Source organism: Poecilia reticulata, linkage group LG3 (assembly GCF_000633615.1).
Source record: "Poecilia reticulata strain Guanapo linkage group LG3, Guppy_female_1.0+MT, whole genome shotgun sequence".
NCBI lineage: Eukaryota > Metazoa > Chordata > Actinopteri > Cyprinodontiformes > Poeciliidae > Poecilia > Poecilia reticulata.
In genome coordinates this window covers 23,987,307-24,007,394 of record NC_024333.1, presented here as the reverse complement: position 1 = coordinate 24,007,394, position 20,088 = coordinate 23,987,307, and the positions used below count along the sequence as shown (strand labels likewise).

The following is a 20,088-nucleotide window of genomic DNA, read 5'->3' as shown; positions in this document are numbered from 1 at the left end:
ACATGGACACGGACTTAAAGTCGACAGCTGGACAAAACGAATCAAAGAAGTGGTGAGGAAACATGTTTCTTTTAATTGAAACAGTACAAACTGTAGCTTACATGCATTTGTAAAGTAAATAAAGTGCAACAAGTTCCGTGCTCTGAATAGTTTTACACCTTTTTAACCTTGACACTTAAAATCTGAAGGAATCACTCAAAGCCTGATGACCTAATCACTCTCCCGGCGAAGCAAGCAGTGAGTGAGCAAGGTGACAGTTAGATGTTACGATACTTGCGGATGAATATTGATTTTTTTCTAGGAAAGAAAATATCGATATATATCGCAAAATCGATATTATTATACAGCCCTAATATTTTATAGAAATATATAGACATAATTGGGATTCATTACCATCAAGCTTAGAAATTCAGCAACAAAGAAGTTGTACAGACAGAGATATTTGCACACTGCTAAGGATCTTGTTCATAATCTTTATCCGATTAAGGTTTTTCACCAAACAATAGGCACATTTTGAATGTGCACCAAAAGGAAAATCTGAGAGATAAAATCATGCTTGTTATCTTAAAGAGCCTTTGGCAAAACAGAAGACGAACTGCTTTATATAAAATAATGTGAAAGGTTTCTGGCTTGAGCCACAAAATGAGTCCTATTTTGTGAAAAATAGGGATGAAATTAGAATAGGCGGTTCTTTTCGAGAAAATAACCACATCCACATCTTATATCCATTTTATATTTGGATATAAAATAGGGAATTTAGCTCTCACTTAAAAACGAAACTTTTTTTTTGTAATTTTAATGAAAAAGAAAAATGACCAAAAAAAGAGTAAAGCACAGCAATCTTGATGTTTAAAAGCTACATTTTGTTTGCCACCATGCATTAAAAAACGAACATATATACATGTAAATCCTATTTTGTTTCCTGGAAAAGAAAACATTTTTAATATTTGACTGACAACATATTAATTTGATCTGGTTTGCAGATAGTGCCCAAAGTCTAACCACAAAAGTAAGTCGCTAAAACTTGTTCACAAATACATCTGGTGGTACTTTGGCAACCTGTAATAATTCTCAGAAAACTTTGTTAAATATTTTGGCCAATCCTTACATCTTTACTATATTTACTGTTTCCAATTTACCTAATAAACCAAACCAAAAACCAGATGGGTTTGATAATTTGTATATTTGTAAGTATTTATTTATAGTACTCACGTGGTTAAAACTCATCCAACTTTAAAGTGTATGGCAAGCGGAATTTTGAATACAAACACAAACGGCTTGCCATAAACGGTCAACGGAAGACTTTCATTCCTAAAGTTTAATGTGAAATTGCGCCATCTTGTGGAGAAATGTAGGGACACATTTACCTACATGTATTAATCTCACATACACTATAGATTAGTGCTGTGGCCTTTAGCCTGTTTGTGACATAAATTTCATTAGAATTGAAATAGAGCGGGAGAGCAGATACTGTTTTAAGGTAAAGCAAAATAATAATAATAAAAAAAACCATGAGTGCAAAAAATATTCAGTGGCAGCGGTTTCAATCACTTTGGAGGTGGAGCTTCGCCGTTGTCAGACCCTGTAGGTCTGTGTAAGTGTAAGCTGCACCGGTCGCATGATGCGGGAAGAAAAGAGAACAAACCCCAGTTAAAGGAAGTGTGATGATAACACAACATAACGGCGCAGTGACTGCCTGCTTTACCGAAGACTGTACACGATGCCGCAACAGCGAGTGTTCGCCCTGCCGAGACAACAATCTCTGCTCCTTCCTGCGGTCATCAACCCGTTCGTTCAAGACACCAACATATCCAAGGCTACACTAATAAAAGTGAGTATACGGTGGTTGTTTTAGTGCTCTTATTAAAGCAAGCTCTGAAGTTGTAGCTGATTTTGCAACGCGGCGCTCATGTTGCGTTTCAGCTGTGTGAAAGCACGCACAGAAAGACACACACTGTGTAACCAGGGCCTTTAATCGCCTTTGATAATCTGCTTGCAGCACCAACAATGACGGTGATTGTGAACTTTCACGAGCTCTCGGTCTACGGGAGTTTATACAATGGAACGCGTGATTGTCAGGCGTTGTTCGTTCTGTAGCTGTATTTGATTCTTGTGTGTTTATGATTCCCACTCTCCTTTTCCTGCAGTGTGTCCTGTTGGGAATTTTCCTGGTGCCTCTTCGGGTCATCCTCATGTCTCTTGTTCTGACGTTGACCTGGCCTGTGGCTTTTATAATCACCTTCAAACAACCTTTAAAAGGAGCAGTGGAACCAATGACAGGCTGGAGACGGTAACTATGGATTCAACATATCCTGCTTCAATGTCTGCTTCGAGTGACCCCAACCATGACACTCTCTCCATATTTGTCTAACTTAGAGAAAAAGGACGAAAAAAAAAGAGTCATGTTGGATGATATACATAAACAGTTACCCGGTTAGCATTGAACATTCAGACAACGTCCTCTTAACGTTTTATGAACGTTTGGCGAACGTTGACTGCAAACGTTAATTAGACGTTTGCAGACAACGTTCGCCAAGCGTCACGATGACCTCTATTAATGGTACTGAAGGCTACGTAGGAAAAAGTAATGATACTGTATGCACATGTGAGACATCAGTAAATATTTAATAACAAAAAAAAATGGAATGGCATTAATTTTCACGCATAGGATTTAATTAGACATTCAAAATCAAAATCAAAAAAAAAAAAAAAAATCAAGGTAAACGTCAGCATTTAAAACATCCAATGCTTAGAAAAACACCCTGCAGTCAGAGGTATGGAGTACTTCAGTTTAAGTTTAAGTACTTAAATATATTTCTACTTATACATCCTCCATTGTCATTGCCAGTATAATGTTTTATAATATGACGTATTGAGTATTGATTATTACAGTTTTGTGAAATGTAACATTTATTTTATTTATCATTCCAGTAATTTAACATAGACTGAAGCTTTTTGTAGCTATATTGAATAAACACCCATTAAGTTAGTATTAGTTTTGCAGTTCTTTTTACACAAAATGTTAAACTTTTTTTATCCTTCTGCTCTTTAATTCAATTCTGTTTTATTTATATAGCACAATATATTCCCAACAAATGTCATACCACAATCTCTTTACAAACAGACAAATATATCAAATTAATATTCAAAACATATAATAAAATGTGTCTGTCACATTACAATCATATAGACAGAGTCTTGTTCTAAAGATATAAATTCAAAGTTGTAATGATATACAGTAGATTCAGAATCGAATGCTTGTTGGTAAAACATTATCAAATGAAACCCACCTCATTGCATTGAGTCATTGACTTTACAGCAATTTCTGCTAGTGCATAACATGTGTTGACAGTGGAAAGGAACAATAGTGTTGTAACCTGAAGAAACTCTAACAGAATCTCTCTCAGTAAGAGACCGCTGTGATCGACTGGGCTTTGAGAGGACGGAGAAGACACTAAGAAAAAGATAGAAGCTGTGGTACTGGAGTACTTTCCTTGTTGAAGAAAAATTGCACATAGCCAATGCAGATGTATTTCTGTTGGCAGCTTCAGCTTTTTAGACAGCCAAAATTAAGGAGAGTATAATTTGCTGTTAATATCTGGTTTATTAGTGGGGTACTGCTTATTGCTTAACAGATGATTGGTGGTGATCCCCTAGTTTTCACACCCTTTTTGTTTTTCACCACCCAAAATGTTTCCAGATATCAGAATTTTGCGGTGTCACAAAAAAGTAGAGCAGGCTTCTTTGAGCAATCTGACTAGTGGTGTAGGATGTGTAGCACTGCACTACTTTATGCTCTATATAGTCAGAAAAAATCTCTCTGGTTTTGCTTGCACTTTGTCATGCATTCATTTGATAAAAGTGTATGAACGGTGTGACGGAAATGCTTAGCAGTTTTGAAACCATAGCTTTTTAATACCGTGGTGTACTTTTATATCTGAAACCAACCACGTATATGACTGACTAACTACATATCACTATTTTGACTCTAAAACCCATTCAAAAATAGAAACCAAATACAGAACTTGGAAAAAAAAAACATATGTAAAAAGCCCACACGCTAACATTGATATGATCTTGTTTATTTGATTGCGATCAGGGTTGTGTGGATTAACATTTGTATATGCAAATTCATCCACCGGCTGCCCTACAGGTAAACAGTTATATGACCAACTATTTTTAATAATGTTTCCATTTTTTTCTGTTCATCATAACTGGGGTGTTACCCTAGAAAAACACTCTTTGTTTTTCACAACCCAAAATGTTTCCAGACGTTTTGCCCTGGCAAAAAAACGTTTTGTATAAAATGAAACTAAAAACATGGCAAGTTATAATATTATTAAATAAAACTTTTGAATTGACGTATACCAAGTCTTTTGCATAAGATTTCCCGTCATACTTAGGGAAATATAGACCATCAGTGATTCCCAACCCACTGGTTTTTCACCAGCGATGCTTCAGTGGGCAGATAGGAAATTGTCAACTTACCAAAACGTACCACTGAAGAAATAACTTAAAACTACAGAACATCTTTGGTTTCACCATGAGAGAATTTACCTAAAACAAGGAGAAGTAGCTTTTACAGAGTCATAAAATGGACTCAGCAAAAGTCTGCACTTTCTCAAAATAATAGCAGCTGACATGGCTTAAGGATTGGTGCATGCTCTTCTGCTGAATCATTTCTTGCAAGATCATATCTAACCCACAAGCATTACCTCAGCTCCCCACAGCTCTCAGGAAGGAAATTGTCAGTAGTATTATCAGGGTGCATTAGGGGAAGCAATTCTTGCTTTTACATAAGTGTTCCTTTTCAAGTGCCTAAAAAATGAGTTTGACAGCATGTTTTCAGTATGTTCTTCTCCATATGTTTTGCAGTCAAAACATTGTGATTCAGTGAGGTATCGGACTGGCACCAAAATGTTAGCAGCATATCTTTAAGTTGTGCAAACTGCAAGGTGCGGTCTGTGTGTGTTTGATTTATTCTTCCAGCACATTCCACAAATGCTGGATTTGTTTGAGATCTGGGGAATGCAGGGCCAAGTCAACACCTCTAACTAACTGCTCTGTTCCTCAAACGATTGCTAAACAGTTTTTGGCTCCGTGACAGTGAGCATTTGCCCGCCGAAAGACACTTCAGTTCAGTTTATTTATACTCCAATTCACAACAATTGTTGTCTCAAGGCAATTTACAAAAAAATTACAATTCAATCAGACATACAGATTCCCAAGTCAGTGACATACATTGCAAATTTATTATAATTATCAAACAATGCAGTCAAGTTTTGTTTGCTTTTCGAACTGGTTGAAATGTTTTTATCAAAGAAAGCCCAGCAAATTGCATCAAGTGACTAACTTAATGCAAAAAGGTGAAGTAAACCTTTGTATTCTGACATCTCTTTGTCAGAAACAGTAATACCTTTTCAGCTGTTTGAGCTACAGAAGCTTATTTTATAGATCAGATCATAGCACAGTCTTCTTTATCCACCAACAAGCCATTCTCTCCACATGGCACGATAGCTTATTCACTGCTCTAACATCATAATTTGGACAGTCTCAGACTCACTCAAATTCTTACTCTAAACTTTGTTTCTGATCACATTATCTCTGAGGTTTAAATATTCGTTACTACGCAGTTTGTTCTATCAACACCTAATCTACAACCTTTATGCCTGTTAGATGTAAAAGCCATTTGTTGTTCCAGGGCAGTAAAGTAATTTGTGCCCTGTACACAATACAGTAGCCTGTATTAATGTTAAGCTGAAATTAGCATCGCATTATTTTAAGCTTCCTCCCACACGGAGTCCAATTATTAGAGCTCAAAGTTTCATTGGTTAATATTTAGCCTAAGTAACTCACTCTGCAGTGTCACTTCCTGCCTTTTCCCTTGTCTACAGAAGTGACATTTGTTAGAGGCTCAGTTTGGAAACCCAGCCTGTTTCACAAGTATTTTAGTTCTGTTATTTTACTTAAAGAACAACTAAAATAGCTGCCAACAGGAAACCCTGAAAATTGCTAATAAAACGCTCGTTCTGTATACTTTCTTCTGCACCATTTATAGGTTCATGTGTGAAAGAGTGATGACTGCCTTGGGGATGGCCTACTACTTTGCCATGGGATTCAGAGTTGTGGTGAAGGGTAAACAGGTCAGCAGCCTCGAGGCCCCCATTCTGGCGGTGGCCCCCCACTCCGCCTTTTTCGATGGGATTGCATGCCTTGTATCCGGCCTGCCCTCCACTGTCTCTCGGGTCGAGAACCTGGCTACGCCCCTCTTTGGCAGTAAGACATTTCTCAATCATGCTGCGTCTTGAAGAAAACAACGTTGAGGCTTGTGTGCTTGAGGGAATGAAGTGTGTATTTGTGAACTTGTGAAGTGACAAAAGTGTGAAACTATTTTAAGATGTGTTTTTTTTCTGTCTTCATCTGACAGCAAAATTTCACACTCTCTTTTACAGTGTTTTAATTGTAGGAGGCATGTATGATATGTGGTGACATTTCTGGTGTCGATATCCAGCATAATATCAATAAAAACACCACTGGTACATTGTTTTTAGTGAAGATTCTTGTAAAGATTGAACTGTTAACTGTTACAAATATCTTGCTTCCTTAAAATACTATAATACAATGGAAACATAAAGAGAGAGTGGGAAATGTGTTGCATTTTTTCTTCCTGTATGTTTCAACATCAAGGACGTTTGACTGTCTCTGCAGGAATTATTCGTTGTTTCCAACCAGTTCTGGTCTCTAGAACTGACCCAGACTCCAGGAAGCACACAATCCTGGCGATCGAAAGTCGGGCTAAATCTGAGGGCCGTTGGCCACAGGTTCGTAAACAACACAAGGACAGAAACTGAAAGAAACCACAGCTCATTCTGAGGCTTGTTTGTTAGAATAAAAGAATCTTTAAGCAATTAGTAAGCATACTTTTTATTTAGCCCATGTTTCTGTAATGAATATGTGTTTTTTGTTGGTCTGATCTAATTTTATAATCCCAAATGTTATATTTTAATTAGTGTCATTATAATTAGTGGAAACATTGCCATGAAAATATCTGTTTGCAAACAATGTAATTTACTTAGCAAATTGCATAATTTAAACAAATAAACTTTTCAAAATAACTTTACATAATGTACTCATAATAGGTTTATATTACTTCTAAATGACTAGAATAACCTGGAAAAAGTAGTTTTAAAATAAAAGTAATGTTTTGTCCTTTAGGTGCTGATATTTCCAGAGGGAACATGCACAAATCGCTCATGCCTTATCACTTTTAAACAAGGTAAACTTCAATGACTTGTGACTTTCTTAAATCAAATTTCCAGTTGTTGTTTTTTTAAGCTGCAAGTTAAATTACCTTCTTTATATCAGTATAAAGTTGATGAAATGTGTTATACACATAAACTTGAAATTTGACTGACACTTTCATTTTTCTGTGAAAACCTGAACTGTGAAAGTTTCATAACACACCAATTTGGTTAACTTTACTTTGGTAGATTTGATGCTTTGACAAGTAACCATTAAAGAAAGAATCTAACTTACCAAAGTGAAGGGTTTGACTGTAGTAAAATGGACAGGTTTTGGAGTGGCATAGCCAAAGTCTGGACTTAAATCCAGACAAAACGTTTTAGTGTGGCTTAGCAGGAGCATTCTCAAAAACCATCCAACTTTGGCTAATGTCATACAATTCTGCAAAAAAGAGTGGGCTAAAAATCTTCACTGCGCTTTGATCGACTCGGTACCAGTTACTAAAAATAATTGTTTAAAGTTTGATTTGACTGACGTTTTCCCCTTAATAAGAAACATAACAATTTGAAAGGTGCATTATGTATTCAGTCATGTTGTCGTTGTTTGATATAAAAAATGGTAAAATATATAATTGTATAAATTTGACTAATAATTCAAATAGAAGTATTAGAAGGCAATTATTGATATATATTTACACAACTGTATAGTTGGTCTTAGTTGCAAATGCTAACAGTTTTAATTTGTTGGCTGTTTTAGTTTTAGTTTCCACTACTCAGTCTTGTGATTTGTTTTCTTCTTTTCATAAAATTAAATACTGCTAAGCAAAAACATAGCTTTTTGTTGCATGGTTTCTTCTTCTGCTTGTGTGTTCAGCTTAAAACTCACCCAGAAAACGTCTTCATGTGTGACCTCCAATCATCGATATTTAATGTAGATTCTGCTCAAGTGTGTGGCTGATTTGTTCCGAGTTAGGTCAGAAAATAGGAATGTCATTCCAATAAAAATAAATAATGAATAAAACAACTAAGGCTACATATTTGTAATTCTTCTATAATGATAGCCTCATGTCTTGTGCAGGCGCCTTTATCCCAGGGGTTCCTGTGCAGCCTGTTCTTCTTAGATATCCCAACAAAATGGTGAGTGTTATGATTGCTGTACAATAACTCACATTTTGTTATAATCATGCAGGGATTTTGATTATGATAAAGATGTATACTTCCCAATTTAATGATGATGTGCTTGCATCCCCCCATGCTGTAGTCACAACTAGAAGGCAATAAGGAACTTTCTCAAAAATAACTAACATTTTTGATTCATGATCCTTTAGTGATATAAACGAGCACTCATCACTTAACTACTTTAACAAAATACATGGAATCTCAGTGTTGGATAATTATCGTCTGATTTGCCTTTTCCACATTCCATATTACAATATGTTTTTAAACATTTCAGACCTTTTTATATCTAATGTTTGCTCTTTAGGATACAGTGACCTGGACGTGGCAAGGTCGTACTGCGTGAGTATGATTTACCATCTTGTTTAATTGATMAAATTTAATCTGTGGGCTTCATAGTGTTTGAGTTTCACTTTTGATTTGTCGGCGCACCATGCCTGCATGAAATCTGTGTTTATGTTTTATACATCTAGGAGTATTTTAAAGATTAACAGTATTTTTTGCAACTTTAAATGAACCTTCCTCCTTGTTTTACACACAGGATTAGGGTGCTGCTGCTGACATTGTGCCAGCTCTACACCACCGTGGAGGTTGAGGTAACGCTGTGTCTGGCTTAGAAGTTTGCTTTCTGCCTGACCTTCTCTGCAACCCTTTTCTCCTATTTGTTCTGTTTTCCAGTTCATGCCACCATACGTCCCCAAAGAGGACGAGAAGAAATGCCCCCCTCTTTTTGCCAGCAGAGTGAGAGACACCATGGCCAAGTGAGTGCTCATTGTTCATGTGTCTGTTAAGTCTCATGGAAATCATTTGTCTGTTGTTGAAAGCTGGTATACAAAACAGCTCCCTTGCTTTGAATCACCCATTTTACTTTTTTCCCCCCTTGAGTACATAAAGGAACAAGACTCAATAGAAAACTGGAAGTATATATTTATAAAGTAAATGGAGGATTATGATGTTTTTTGGTGTGAAACACTGGAGCATGCTGAGTTTGGTCACTGCACCAATGATATTTGAATACCTACATTTTGTTTGCATCCACATCTAAAAGCATTTAGGATAACTGCTGAGATTTTTACCTTCAGGGCTTTGGGCGTTCCAGTGACAGACCACACTTATGAAGACTGCCGCCTCATGATCTCAGCTGGAGAGCTGACACTTCCCATGGAGACTGGCCTGGTGGAGTTCACTAAAATCAGTCGAAAACTCAAGTAAGAACATCACTTGCACCTCTTCAGACTKTATCTTTTTTTTTCAATGCCAATTTAGTAGAAGTTGGGGGGGGAGGGTAATCACTTTTGTCTTTGTTCATGTAGTCTGAAGTGGGACTGTTTGAAGAAGGAACTTGAGAGTTTTGCAGCCATGGCCTCTTCCTGCAAGGGAGGGAACATAACCATTGAAGAGTTTGCGAGGATCCTAAAGCTTCCTGTAAACCCTGCTCTTGCTGAGCTGTTTGCCTTGTTTGACAGGGTGAGGACATGTGCTTAGTTTGTTTCCAAAATCCTTTTATGTCTCATTGCAGCTTTGACTGCTGAATAATACTCTTGCTAAAAACCTGCACTGTCTTGTATTTAGGCACCGGGTGGGTTTCAATATCAAAGTGGACCAAATTGTTTTGGAAATTAGTTTTCTTCCATATTGTTTCTATGGTTTAAAATAATTTAACAAGATGTCAGTGTGAGTACCATCTGCACTGTACTGTGTAAAGCTGCGCTACTTCCTGATTTCGAGTCTCGTCCTCAATGCAATTGCCTCATGTCTTTACCCTCTTCTCTCAGCCCCCTTCTTGTCAGATTACTGTTGAATAAAAGCTACTAGTGCTATTGCACAGATGCTATGATCAACTTAAAATTTACTACAAATTATGAAAAATGACTTATTTTGTAGCTGGAGATAGGCACCAGCAACCCTCCCGACCCCAATAAGGGACAAGGGTGTCAAGAAAATAGATGGATGGACTTATTTTGTGTGAGATCAGAAATTAGTTTACTTTAACTATTGCACATCTTTCTTATTGGAGCCAATGAGCGTGTAGTTTTGAGTTGATGAACAGAACTAAATGCAAAAGCAACTTCCAGTATCGCATTTGATGTTTAAACTGTACTTTGTTTCAAAAATAAGAATAACTTCTGTTTCTCATCAGCTGTTCTTGTGTCACTGTCAGAACTGTTGATAAAATCTGGTATATATTTAATGAATTCCAGATGAAGGATAAACAAAGTGAATTCCTGACATAGTCAGCTTTGCTTGTGTTGCACTCTGCAGGATGGGAATGGCACAATTGACTTCAGGGAATATGTCATCGGTGTCAACATCTTGTGCCGACCAGCAAACACCAAAGATGTTCTAAAAATGGCTTTCCAGGTAGGATGGGGGGAAATAGTCACATTGATGGTAACCTATGTATTTGAGTAGGAAGAGCCCTTCAAAACTGGTGGGTTTTTTTTTTTTTTTTTTTTTAGCAATTCTTTATTCATCAGACTTATTCTATTTGGGCAGCGTTTCCTGCTGCTGTTATTTTTTCATTCGATTTTTTAAGTAAATAATGAGGAACAAAGATTCTGCTCCCAGATCTGCCTTTACTGTCTGTGCACAGCAGTCAGAAGCAGCTAGAGACCAGAGACAGAAAGGCATGGACAACATCAAGTTAACAAAGAGTGTCTGCTGGAGTCATTTTGCCGGACATGAAACCAAATATAATTTTGAACAAACAGTTTTTGCATTTATTTACAATAACTGAAGGCTTTTCCTCTGCCAATTATTACAACAGAATTTAAGTCGCTGTATTTTGTCTCCCAACACCCTTTCTGTTCTTTAATAAYAATTTCCTTCCCTGCCTGCCAGCCTTTAAAGGAAACATAAAATTTAACTCTTAACTTTCTCCTTTCTCTGCTGCAGCTGTTTGACGTAGATGACGATGGGAAAATCTCCCTCAGCGAGTTTAACTCTCTGCTGCGTTCTGCTCTGGGAGTGCCAGACATGGATGTGACGAAGCTCTTCAACGAGATTAATGCAGATGGTTCTGGTTTTATCACTTTCAGTAAGTTAATTGTGCTAGCTCTTTCACGTCAAGCTACATCTTGGCATTTAGATGCGCCGAGGTTGTTTGTACAAGTGTTTCTGCACAGACACTGGAATGTGTGCAGTGACTAATTGAATACATTTATCATTACTTTAACTTCCAGGTATGCCTGTAGTTCCACTGGATATTAATGGTTATTCTATGTTTTTTCAGATGAATTTCAGATGTTTGCCTCAAGCCACCCAGAGTATGCCAAACTCTTCACAACCTACCTGGAGCTCCAGAGATACCAAGCGATCCAAGAGTTGCCGGGCGATCTGGAATTGGCCGGGCAAATCCGTAGCGAAGAAGCGACTGAGGACAGCATCTCTGACAAAAAGGATGACTGAGACTACCAATGSCTGTAAACTTTGCTTGATTGCACTGGCAAGAAAAAAAACAAAAACAAAAAAACAAAGAAATTCAAGGCCAACTTGTTGCCATATAAGACGAACAATAAAAGAATTTGATTTTAGAGTGCTTTTTTATTTAAAAAGTAGTGCCTTATAGATTTTGAAATTAATAATCACATAAGGAGTATTTGTCGTAGGATAAAAAAAAAAGTAAAATAAGATTAATCTTCTGTTCAGAATCATCTTAGCCTAGCAGGACATGGTCAGTCTTACATAGTAAGACTTGAATCCTATTTTTAATTTTTTTGTAGAACCACTCTGTTGCACTGAGATTAACACGACCCTGTGCACCTTATTCTTTGTCTTTGTGGTTTGCATTTACATAAGAAACAAAAATGCCAAACCACCGTATCTTTAATCATAAGCAAAGGATCCCTGTGCTTCTGTGTTGCTGTATAATTAGTGTTCAGTAAGCTGCAGTAAGAGCTTTCCAGTCTGGTGAGCCAGAGTTATATTCTGTACAAAAGCTATGTTTACAATGAACATAGATGCTGCGCCTTACACTTTTTTGCAGCGCTCAGGGACAAAAACCTTGTAAGACGGCCGTGTAATTAGCCAGAAGTTTGCTTTGCATGTGTACCTATTTGCATTTCTACTGATGATAGTTGTTGCTGAGACAGCAGAGTGCCTGTGCTGCTTTAAGTTGACTAAAGCAAATCAAGCATTGAAAATAGGGCAATTTGTGAGCAAAAAGCCAACAGTGCTTCTTCACAGCAGCATATTCCATAGGGGTAACAAGCCGCATTGTTATTTATTTAGCGGAGCGTATTGCAATTACGTGAGCTGTGTTATTATTGTTTTTTTTTTTTGTTTTGTTTTGTTTTTGGAAAATTGCAAAGTTTGCTTTTTAGAATAAAACAATAACAGAATACTTGCTCTTTGTTTCCCTTATTTATTTTTTTCCTTTTAACTTTTTTTTTTTATTATTCATCAAGAAATCTAATTACTTTTTCAGCAGCTGTAATGATGTTTCTCTAAAACAGCCACAAGGTGCCAGCAGTTAGCTGCTCTCTGTCTAGTGTGAGCCCATCCAGCCCTGTGGGTTTTAATAAAATGTGTCATTTGGACCCTAGATAACAAAATTAGATTTAGGTTGACACATACATTTGTTAAATGAGAATTAGTGTCTCATTGTCTGGTGTTTTCCTAATACGTAGAAATTAGGGATGTTCCTTATGAAGCCAGATGCATTTGGGTAAAAGAAATAAATGCATCTCTGGTGAATTCTAACTCTTGAGCAATCGGTGAGAAAATATTACATTTTTAGCAGAATAATTCAATCAAATGTACGTACAGAAAGCAAAGCAAAATCATAGCAATGATTTTTCAGCTCAATATTTTACTGGTGTGAGAATATAAGTCTAAAATATCCCTTCATCCACGACATGGCAGCTGGATGTCCAGGCCCAACAGTGGAGCTGGATACCAGCCCAGTGGGTTCCACTTCAAAACACTCTAACCTACTTGAAATTTTATAGGGACCAATTATTCTGACATACCGGTACATATTTTTTAACTGTGGAAGGAAGTTGGGATACTTAAAGAAAACTCATGGATTCATGGGGGAAACTTGCAAACTAAAAAGAAAAGCCCAGCTGAGATTAATATGAGAAACTGTGTGTTTTTTTGTCCTGCTTGTAACCTTGGAGGAGGCTTCTCCTGGGATTTTAGGGGTGCCCTGTGTTTCCCTCTCAGGTTTCTCCAATGATTTTACAACACGGAGCCTCTGGCTTCACTTCTGTGCACATTTTGCATGCACACTCATACAGAAATGTGTCAAAGAGTCTGATTTTATTTCTACAGAACTTTTCATACAGTAAAACACAAAGAGCTTTGCAGATGTGAGAACAACAAATGATAAYGACCATCGACAAATAATTATTTTTACAATTTTACAGCTGAAAAGAATAAATAAAGAAAATATAATAAATGAAACATCAGAGATGCACTGGAGCATAAAAACTGATTGTTAACACAAACATTTAAAAGCCTAAAACAAAAAAGCATTATATTTTATTTATGTTGAACTCTAATGTAATTATAATAATTTGGTAAAAATGCATCCTGCTTAAAATAACAAGCCAATGATACATTTGATCAAAACAAATAAAATTAGTTAAGACAAATAGATATTTAAGAAATAGGCTAAAAAAAAATTTTTTTTCTTTCTTCTGCATGTACCAGGAGAATCTCAGATGTTGAGTATATTAAATATTTCCTGTTTGTCTGGCTGTGGGTGCAGTTGAGTCATTAAGCTCTGTGTGTCACTTTAGTTGTATTATTTTTATTCTTGAAACATTACAAAAATGTCAATTTTGCTTTAAAATGACAGTGTTATCCGTCCCTTCAGAATGATATTACGTGTTTCTATGGGGTTCATTTTCCTAAATAAACGTCTGTACGACCCATCATTTATGCTCATTGTGTAAAAAGAAGAATTTATCGACAAATGTATTTGCTTTCTCAACTTGGGTACACAATTACACGTTTTAAACATATTTTGTCTTTATTATTTTCAAACAACCATTTTTATGGTAGTTTCTTTTTTTATAAAGCAAAGCACTCAAATGTTTCTCAGTCATGAAGCCACTTGAACCAACTCTGATTTCTGTAGGTGGTTGTGAGCATCACGTTAATATGCATGCCAATATTAATGGAAACACAAAAATGTATGTACGGCATAAAGGAGGCTGAAATGAAGTGTGGAGAGACGATCTCCTCATTAAATGCTCCCTGTTAGACTAACTGTGATTACCAGCTGTGATTTCCTCGTTCAATTTGTTTTAACCTTTTCAGACGTACAGAGGCTCATTTCATTTTGATCAAAATTGATGAGATGCCATGGAATCAATTAAACTGCCTTTTGTCGCCACATTTACAACAGTTTGGATTCTTCCCCACCCACAGTGCTTGCTCTCCTCTCTGTCCCCCGCACCGCTCCATCCTGCCGCTTTTCCTTTGGCTGTATATTGCTGTATCCATTTCAGCCCTGCCTAGAGGGTGATCCTGTCGCACTAGATTGTGGGAGATATGTGTTCGTAATTTGATTTGGTCTCCTCAGGACCCGAATGAATGAGCAGCTTGTGTTTGTGAACACAAACACACAACCATATGGGGACTCAGGCCCCCTATATGGTTGGGAGGATCACTGTGTCAGGCTGGAGGAAAAGGTCAGAACCAACAGGCCTCATCATTAAACTGATGCGGCACAACTTGGTGCATCAATTTCACCAAAAGCTTGTTGTCTACTTCAAGTAAAATAAGGTCAAGARCTAACCATTTTCTATTTCATGTAGAACTGACAAGCCAGTGCAATGGGAAATGTCTGCATGTACAGCTCTTTTGTTGTTGTAATTTTAATGCTTTACACAATTTTACAGATACAGTTTGTGTCCTGCAGCTTTTAGATGTGTTACTGGTCCAACACTCCTAAAAGTTGAAGACATTGGTCCTCGAGGCYTGGATTTGAGGACCCCTGACTTAAACTATTCCATTTTATGTTTACAGGTTTTGACCCTCTCAAACGTGAACCTCAGCGTTTGAGGTCTTTTGTCACCTCTAACATGTTTTCTACGATTGTTCTGTATGTCATTCCGTTCATTCGTTTTCTATCAACACAAGTCAAACAGTTATCTTTACAAGTAACAGCATGGTGCAACCACCGCTGTATTTTACGATTTGGTTGATGTACAGTTTTAGCTTTTTGCCACAAATAACATTTTCCATGTTGGCCAAAGAGTTTAACTTTAATTTAATTAACTTTAACTTCTCATTTGATGTGGTTGCTGTAATGGCTTATAGCAAACTGTAAGTCGAACTTCCTTTTAAAAATGGCTTCACTCTTGATAGTTCTTTATAAAGGTTGGGGTTTTGGAGTCAACATCTAGTTCCTTTTGTATCCACAGATTCTTCCGCCTGAATTATGGATCAATGCATCTTTTCTAGAGTTTCATTAAACTTTCTGGTTGCTTCTGTCATTATTGCACACCTTATCTGGCCTGTTAGGTTCGGTGCACAACACTTTCTTAGGTCGTTTGCAGCTGTGCCATRCTTTTTGCATTTTTTAGTGATCATCAGTACTTAGTGAGATGTCCTAATAAAATACATTGAGGTTTGAGGTTCTAAGATGACAAAATGTGACAAAATAATACCTTAACAAGACACTATATTTCTAGTGTGTGCATAATTACCCAGAAGCACAAAACTGTCATAAACAGATTTATTTTAGTGGCTAAGTCAATATAAGTGTTAATATTTTAAGAATGTTGCATAAGAGCATAAATTCAAAGTAAGTTGTGCCTTGTGCTTCTATATAATGGACTTTCCCGCCTATAACAACAGGATAGCTGGGTGTGTATACACACTCCTTTGACCTTGCCTTTATCCTGCTTGACGAACGTGGATGCAGGGATTCAAAAGGTCAGCACACTGTGCCGACACTGTGCACAAATAGTCTACAGGTTAGAGAAGTCCAAAAATGTTCCTGGCTGCAACTTCAGAGMAAGGTATGTTATTGTAAATACTGGAAGTGACATGCTGAATGATTAAAACAGTAAAACTGTGCTCCCTCACATATGTAAACTACATTTKAAAACCTATATAATGGATCAAGTTGCAAGTTTTGACTTTCACCTAAATTGTTCCTGTAACTCAGCACTGCCTGGGATATACTATTATGTATGTTTTTGTACAGCAATGTGTGAAAAACAAAAGCACTTGACAAAGAATTKATGCATTTTCAAGTTAAAAAACTGCTGAAAATTGATCGTCCAGCTGCTCTGTTAGAGGAACACGTGTACTTTTGATTGATGTCTGTTGAGTAGACATTTGTGCTGACTTAATAAGCATTCATCTCCACACCTCACACATCTGACTCCTGCAGGCCTGAGCCTGGCAGCCGGTCGGCTTCAGCTCCTCGGGGAGTTCCTCCAAACCTCATTGTTAGGTTTCCTTGCTGCACCAGATGACACCTTGTTGATTTTCTCTCTCCCATTATTGTCTCAGGAAAGTGATTGTTCCTAATTTCCCATGCGATGGTTTATAGAAACAGTGAAGGTCCTGAAGAGGGCAAGGCTGGAGATACTGTACAAAAAATGGGATGTCCGACAGCAATATCAGCACCACTGTCCACAGTGGGGGTTTGTTTTCTTGCTCAGTGTTTTGGGTGTTTCACATCTCAGCATTTGATTCTTTTCCAGATGGTCTCTTTGGGCCCTGGGCAAAGACTTTTCCTGTGTAATTTTCAAGGATGGGTCAGCCTGAGGTTGATAAAAAAAAAAGAAAAAACTATTTGTCTTGTACTTGCCAAATCAAGTGTAGAATGGTTTATAGTTTTTAAACAAACTTTAAACAAACTCAAGTTCAACTCTTTGCACTTTGTGGGGCAAGGAAAAAACATGTTCAGTGAATGTGCCTGCTGTTTGTCCCAGTACTTCTGAGAATAAAGCAAAGAATCCTGCATTTTACTGAGTTTAGCTACAATAATTTTTTGAATGGTTGAAAAAAGAACTTTATGAGCTGAAGGTTTGAAAACTAATTTCTTGATGTTTAAACACATTTTTTCTTGCAAACTGACAGGTTTTCTGTTTGGGTCCTTTGATTACGCTTTGCTCTTGTGCTTARCTTGAATTTTGTGTGCACTAYGTTATTTTATATATTAATGTAATAAAAAATATATAAATGTAAAAGTCCCTTGATACAAATCCAAACAACAGTGACTTTATTGGACAGTCACTGAATTTGTCTCTGTTTTATTTCCTCTTCTGTGCTAGACCTGAGGTGAAGCTCGCATTACTTTACCATTAAATATTGCCGTTTTACCCAGATTCCCCAGATGTGCTGTCTAGTGCCCAGATAAATATATCTGTCACCAGACAAATGACTCTKACTTTTCTCTCTAAATGTATAAAGCATKCAGGGGAAAAGGCCTGACATTTCTGGAATACTGAAAAATCTCTTATGCTAAAAACTCATGGAAAAGTGTTTCTTTAGTAAGACCTGTGATTTATACCAAGGAATTTGAATAGGATGCRCAGCTAGCTCAAAGGCATTTAATTCTAATAGTTTAACCCAAATGTCTTATGGGAATCTCCTTGTGCCCAATAACAAAAATACTGCATATTTATAACACTGTTATAGGGCATTGTCAAACTCTAATTTTTAATAAAGCTGTGTCCATCTCAAATCCAAAGCTTTGTCATCACTAGTGTCCTGACCTGGTTCAGCGCATGTCTTACAAAAAATAGTTTTCACCTTAATAAGTTCATCTTCTCCCTGGCAMCTCACATGGTGTTCTTCAAGGTTGTGTGCTTGATTCTCACCTTTTCTTCTATTAGTTAATCTTTTTTTTTTTGGCCATTTACCACCACAGACATCACTTCCACTGATATTCCTACAACTTAAAGTTGTGCAGTTAAAATGATCCTGAACTCTGCCAGAGGCAGATTTTAAAATATCTTCATTCATTCATAAAGTTTGTTTCTGATAAGCAATTAAAGGAACATTTTACAACATGATGCAACAATTCACAAAATAGTATATTAAAAACTGGATGCAAAAAAAAAAAATTATACCCTTTCAGTAACTTATGAGAAAATATTTAGCATTGCAGAAATATACTTGTAATTTCTGACTTTTGCACATGTTCTCATTGCTACTTTGACAATGCATATGAAAAAGCAAACAATGATACGYCTTTGAGGTTGGAAGAAGTTTTGCCACTCCCTAACCTTAAGATTCCTTCAAAGATTCTCTATCAGATTTAAGAGAATACTCTGAGCTTCTCCAAAATATTGATCTTACTTTTAGTCAGAAGAAACATGTTGGCAATATTAAAAKATTYTGTTAAATCTAAATCTACCATGGTTGTTAACCATTTTGAGCTTACTATACATCTCTACCATATCCACCTCCTCCACAACACTCTCCATTTTCACAAAATTCCTCACAGAAATAAAACCATGGACGCATCTCTACTCTCTTTTGCTCAACAACTAATATTTGGACCTAAAGTTCTCATTGTATCTCCTGCCTCCCACTGAACCAGTTCTTCTGGAAGACATCTTCAACAGGCCCATGACTTTCATGAAACACATCAGCAAATATCTCTAAACTTATCTTCAACCATCTGAAAATATTGCTAGCCTCTGCYCTTGTCTTCCCTTTGCTGCCACTGGAACTTTAATCCACATTTTCCCTACTGCAATCTTTTTACAGCTTATCTTTTGTTGCTTATTAATTATACTTTAGAACATCTAACTCAGGTAGACTTCTTCTCGCTCTCTCTTACAGTAAAGATTGCRCGATCCTTTCTGTTAGAAACCTTCACTGACATTCCATCGCTCAACACATTCAATTTAAACTGCATAACCTGGCTCCTCCTTTCTTACAAAACTTCTTCACCRCTATATTTTATCRCACTGCCTGCGGTCAACACTAGTCTCCTACAATTGCCACAGAAGACGAATCTCAAACCCTGGGGAAGTGAGTCCTTGTGTAGCTTTTTCCATTCCTCTTGAAACGCCTTTCCACAAACAATCAGACACTGCTCGTATTTAATCATTTTTTCTTTTAATTTGAGTATTTTGGACCATAACATATCTGTGTGTATCTAAGATGGGATTTCTGCAAATCACTACAACACTAACATGTGTTAATAATGAGGCACATCAATAAAGACAAAAGGAATCTTTGAATGTGACCCTAAGCAAATGCTCAGGTTAAATCCTTGTAGGGTTGTCGTGTGGCTTTGTCATCTTTCATTAAAATCTCATTTGGAGGTCAACATGTCAAAGCTCAGACCTTCACAGAAACAAMGAAACATCTTCCCAAGAACTATTTATAAGCAACTCAAGGGGTGAAACATCATCAAGGTAAAAGGTGAATAAWGCCATGATTTTCTTTTGTGCAGAGCTCCCMTTTGATGTAGCAAGAWAAAGGTAAAGAGTCATGGGTCCAGCTCCTACCTGCAGGGTCAGTTCTCTGTGTGTCATTTGTAATAAAAATGTGAACTGTGCAGTGTTTGTCAAGATGTTACTGTTTAAATGTGAAGARTCAACTTGTTGAATAAAAAAAAACCATTAACACAAGTTTTTGTTAGTGTGAGGAAGTTGTAATGTTTAATTTGAGGTAAATGGAAAGAAACGCAAATTCAAGAGAAAGCATCAGTAACACCRTTGTCATCCCTTTTTGCCTGGTCCTG

The 20,088-nt window shown here is 36.9% G+C and overlaps 1 protein-coding gene across 1 annotated transcript; it reads left to right on the top strand.

The window, feature by feature from the left end:
- Positions 1 to 1,508: 1,508 nt before the first annotated feature.
- Positions 1,509 to 12,038, top strand: lpcat2 (lysophosphatidylcholine acyltransferase 2). Its single transcript, XM_008405577.2, has 14 exons — positions 1,509 to 1,831; positions 2,148 to 2,290; positions 6,059 to 6,276; positions 6,709 to 6,821; positions 7,216 to 7,276; positions 8,320 to 8,378; positions 8,725 to 8,759; positions 8,959 to 9,013; positions 9,096 to 9,178; positions 9,500 to 9,625; positions 9,731 to 9,884; positions 10,680 to 10,778; positions 11,313 to 11,454; positions 11,650 to 12,038. The coding sequence occupies exons 1-14, from the start codon at positions 1,721 to 1,723 to the stop codon at positions 11,823 to 11,825; spliced, it is 1,575 nt and encodes a 524-aa protein (XP_008403799.1). The 5' UTR covers positions 1,509 to 1,720; the 3' UTR covers positions 11,826 to 12,038.
- The last annotated feature ends 8,050 nt before the right edge of the window (positions 12,039 to 20,088 follow it).

Coding starts and splice junctions, on each gene's coding strand:
- lpcat2 (XM_008405577.2), top strand. CDS start 1,721: ATGCCGCAACAGCGAGTGTTCGCCCTGCCGAGACAACAATCTCTGCTC. Junction 6,277..6,708: donor GGCTACGCCCCTCTTTGGCA/GTAAGACATTTC, acceptor CTGTCTCTGCAG/GAATTATTCGTTGTTTCCAA. Junction 8,760..8,958: donor ACGTGGCAAGGTCGTACTGC/GTGAGTATGATT, acceptor TTTTACACACAG/GATTAGGGTGCTGCTGCTGA.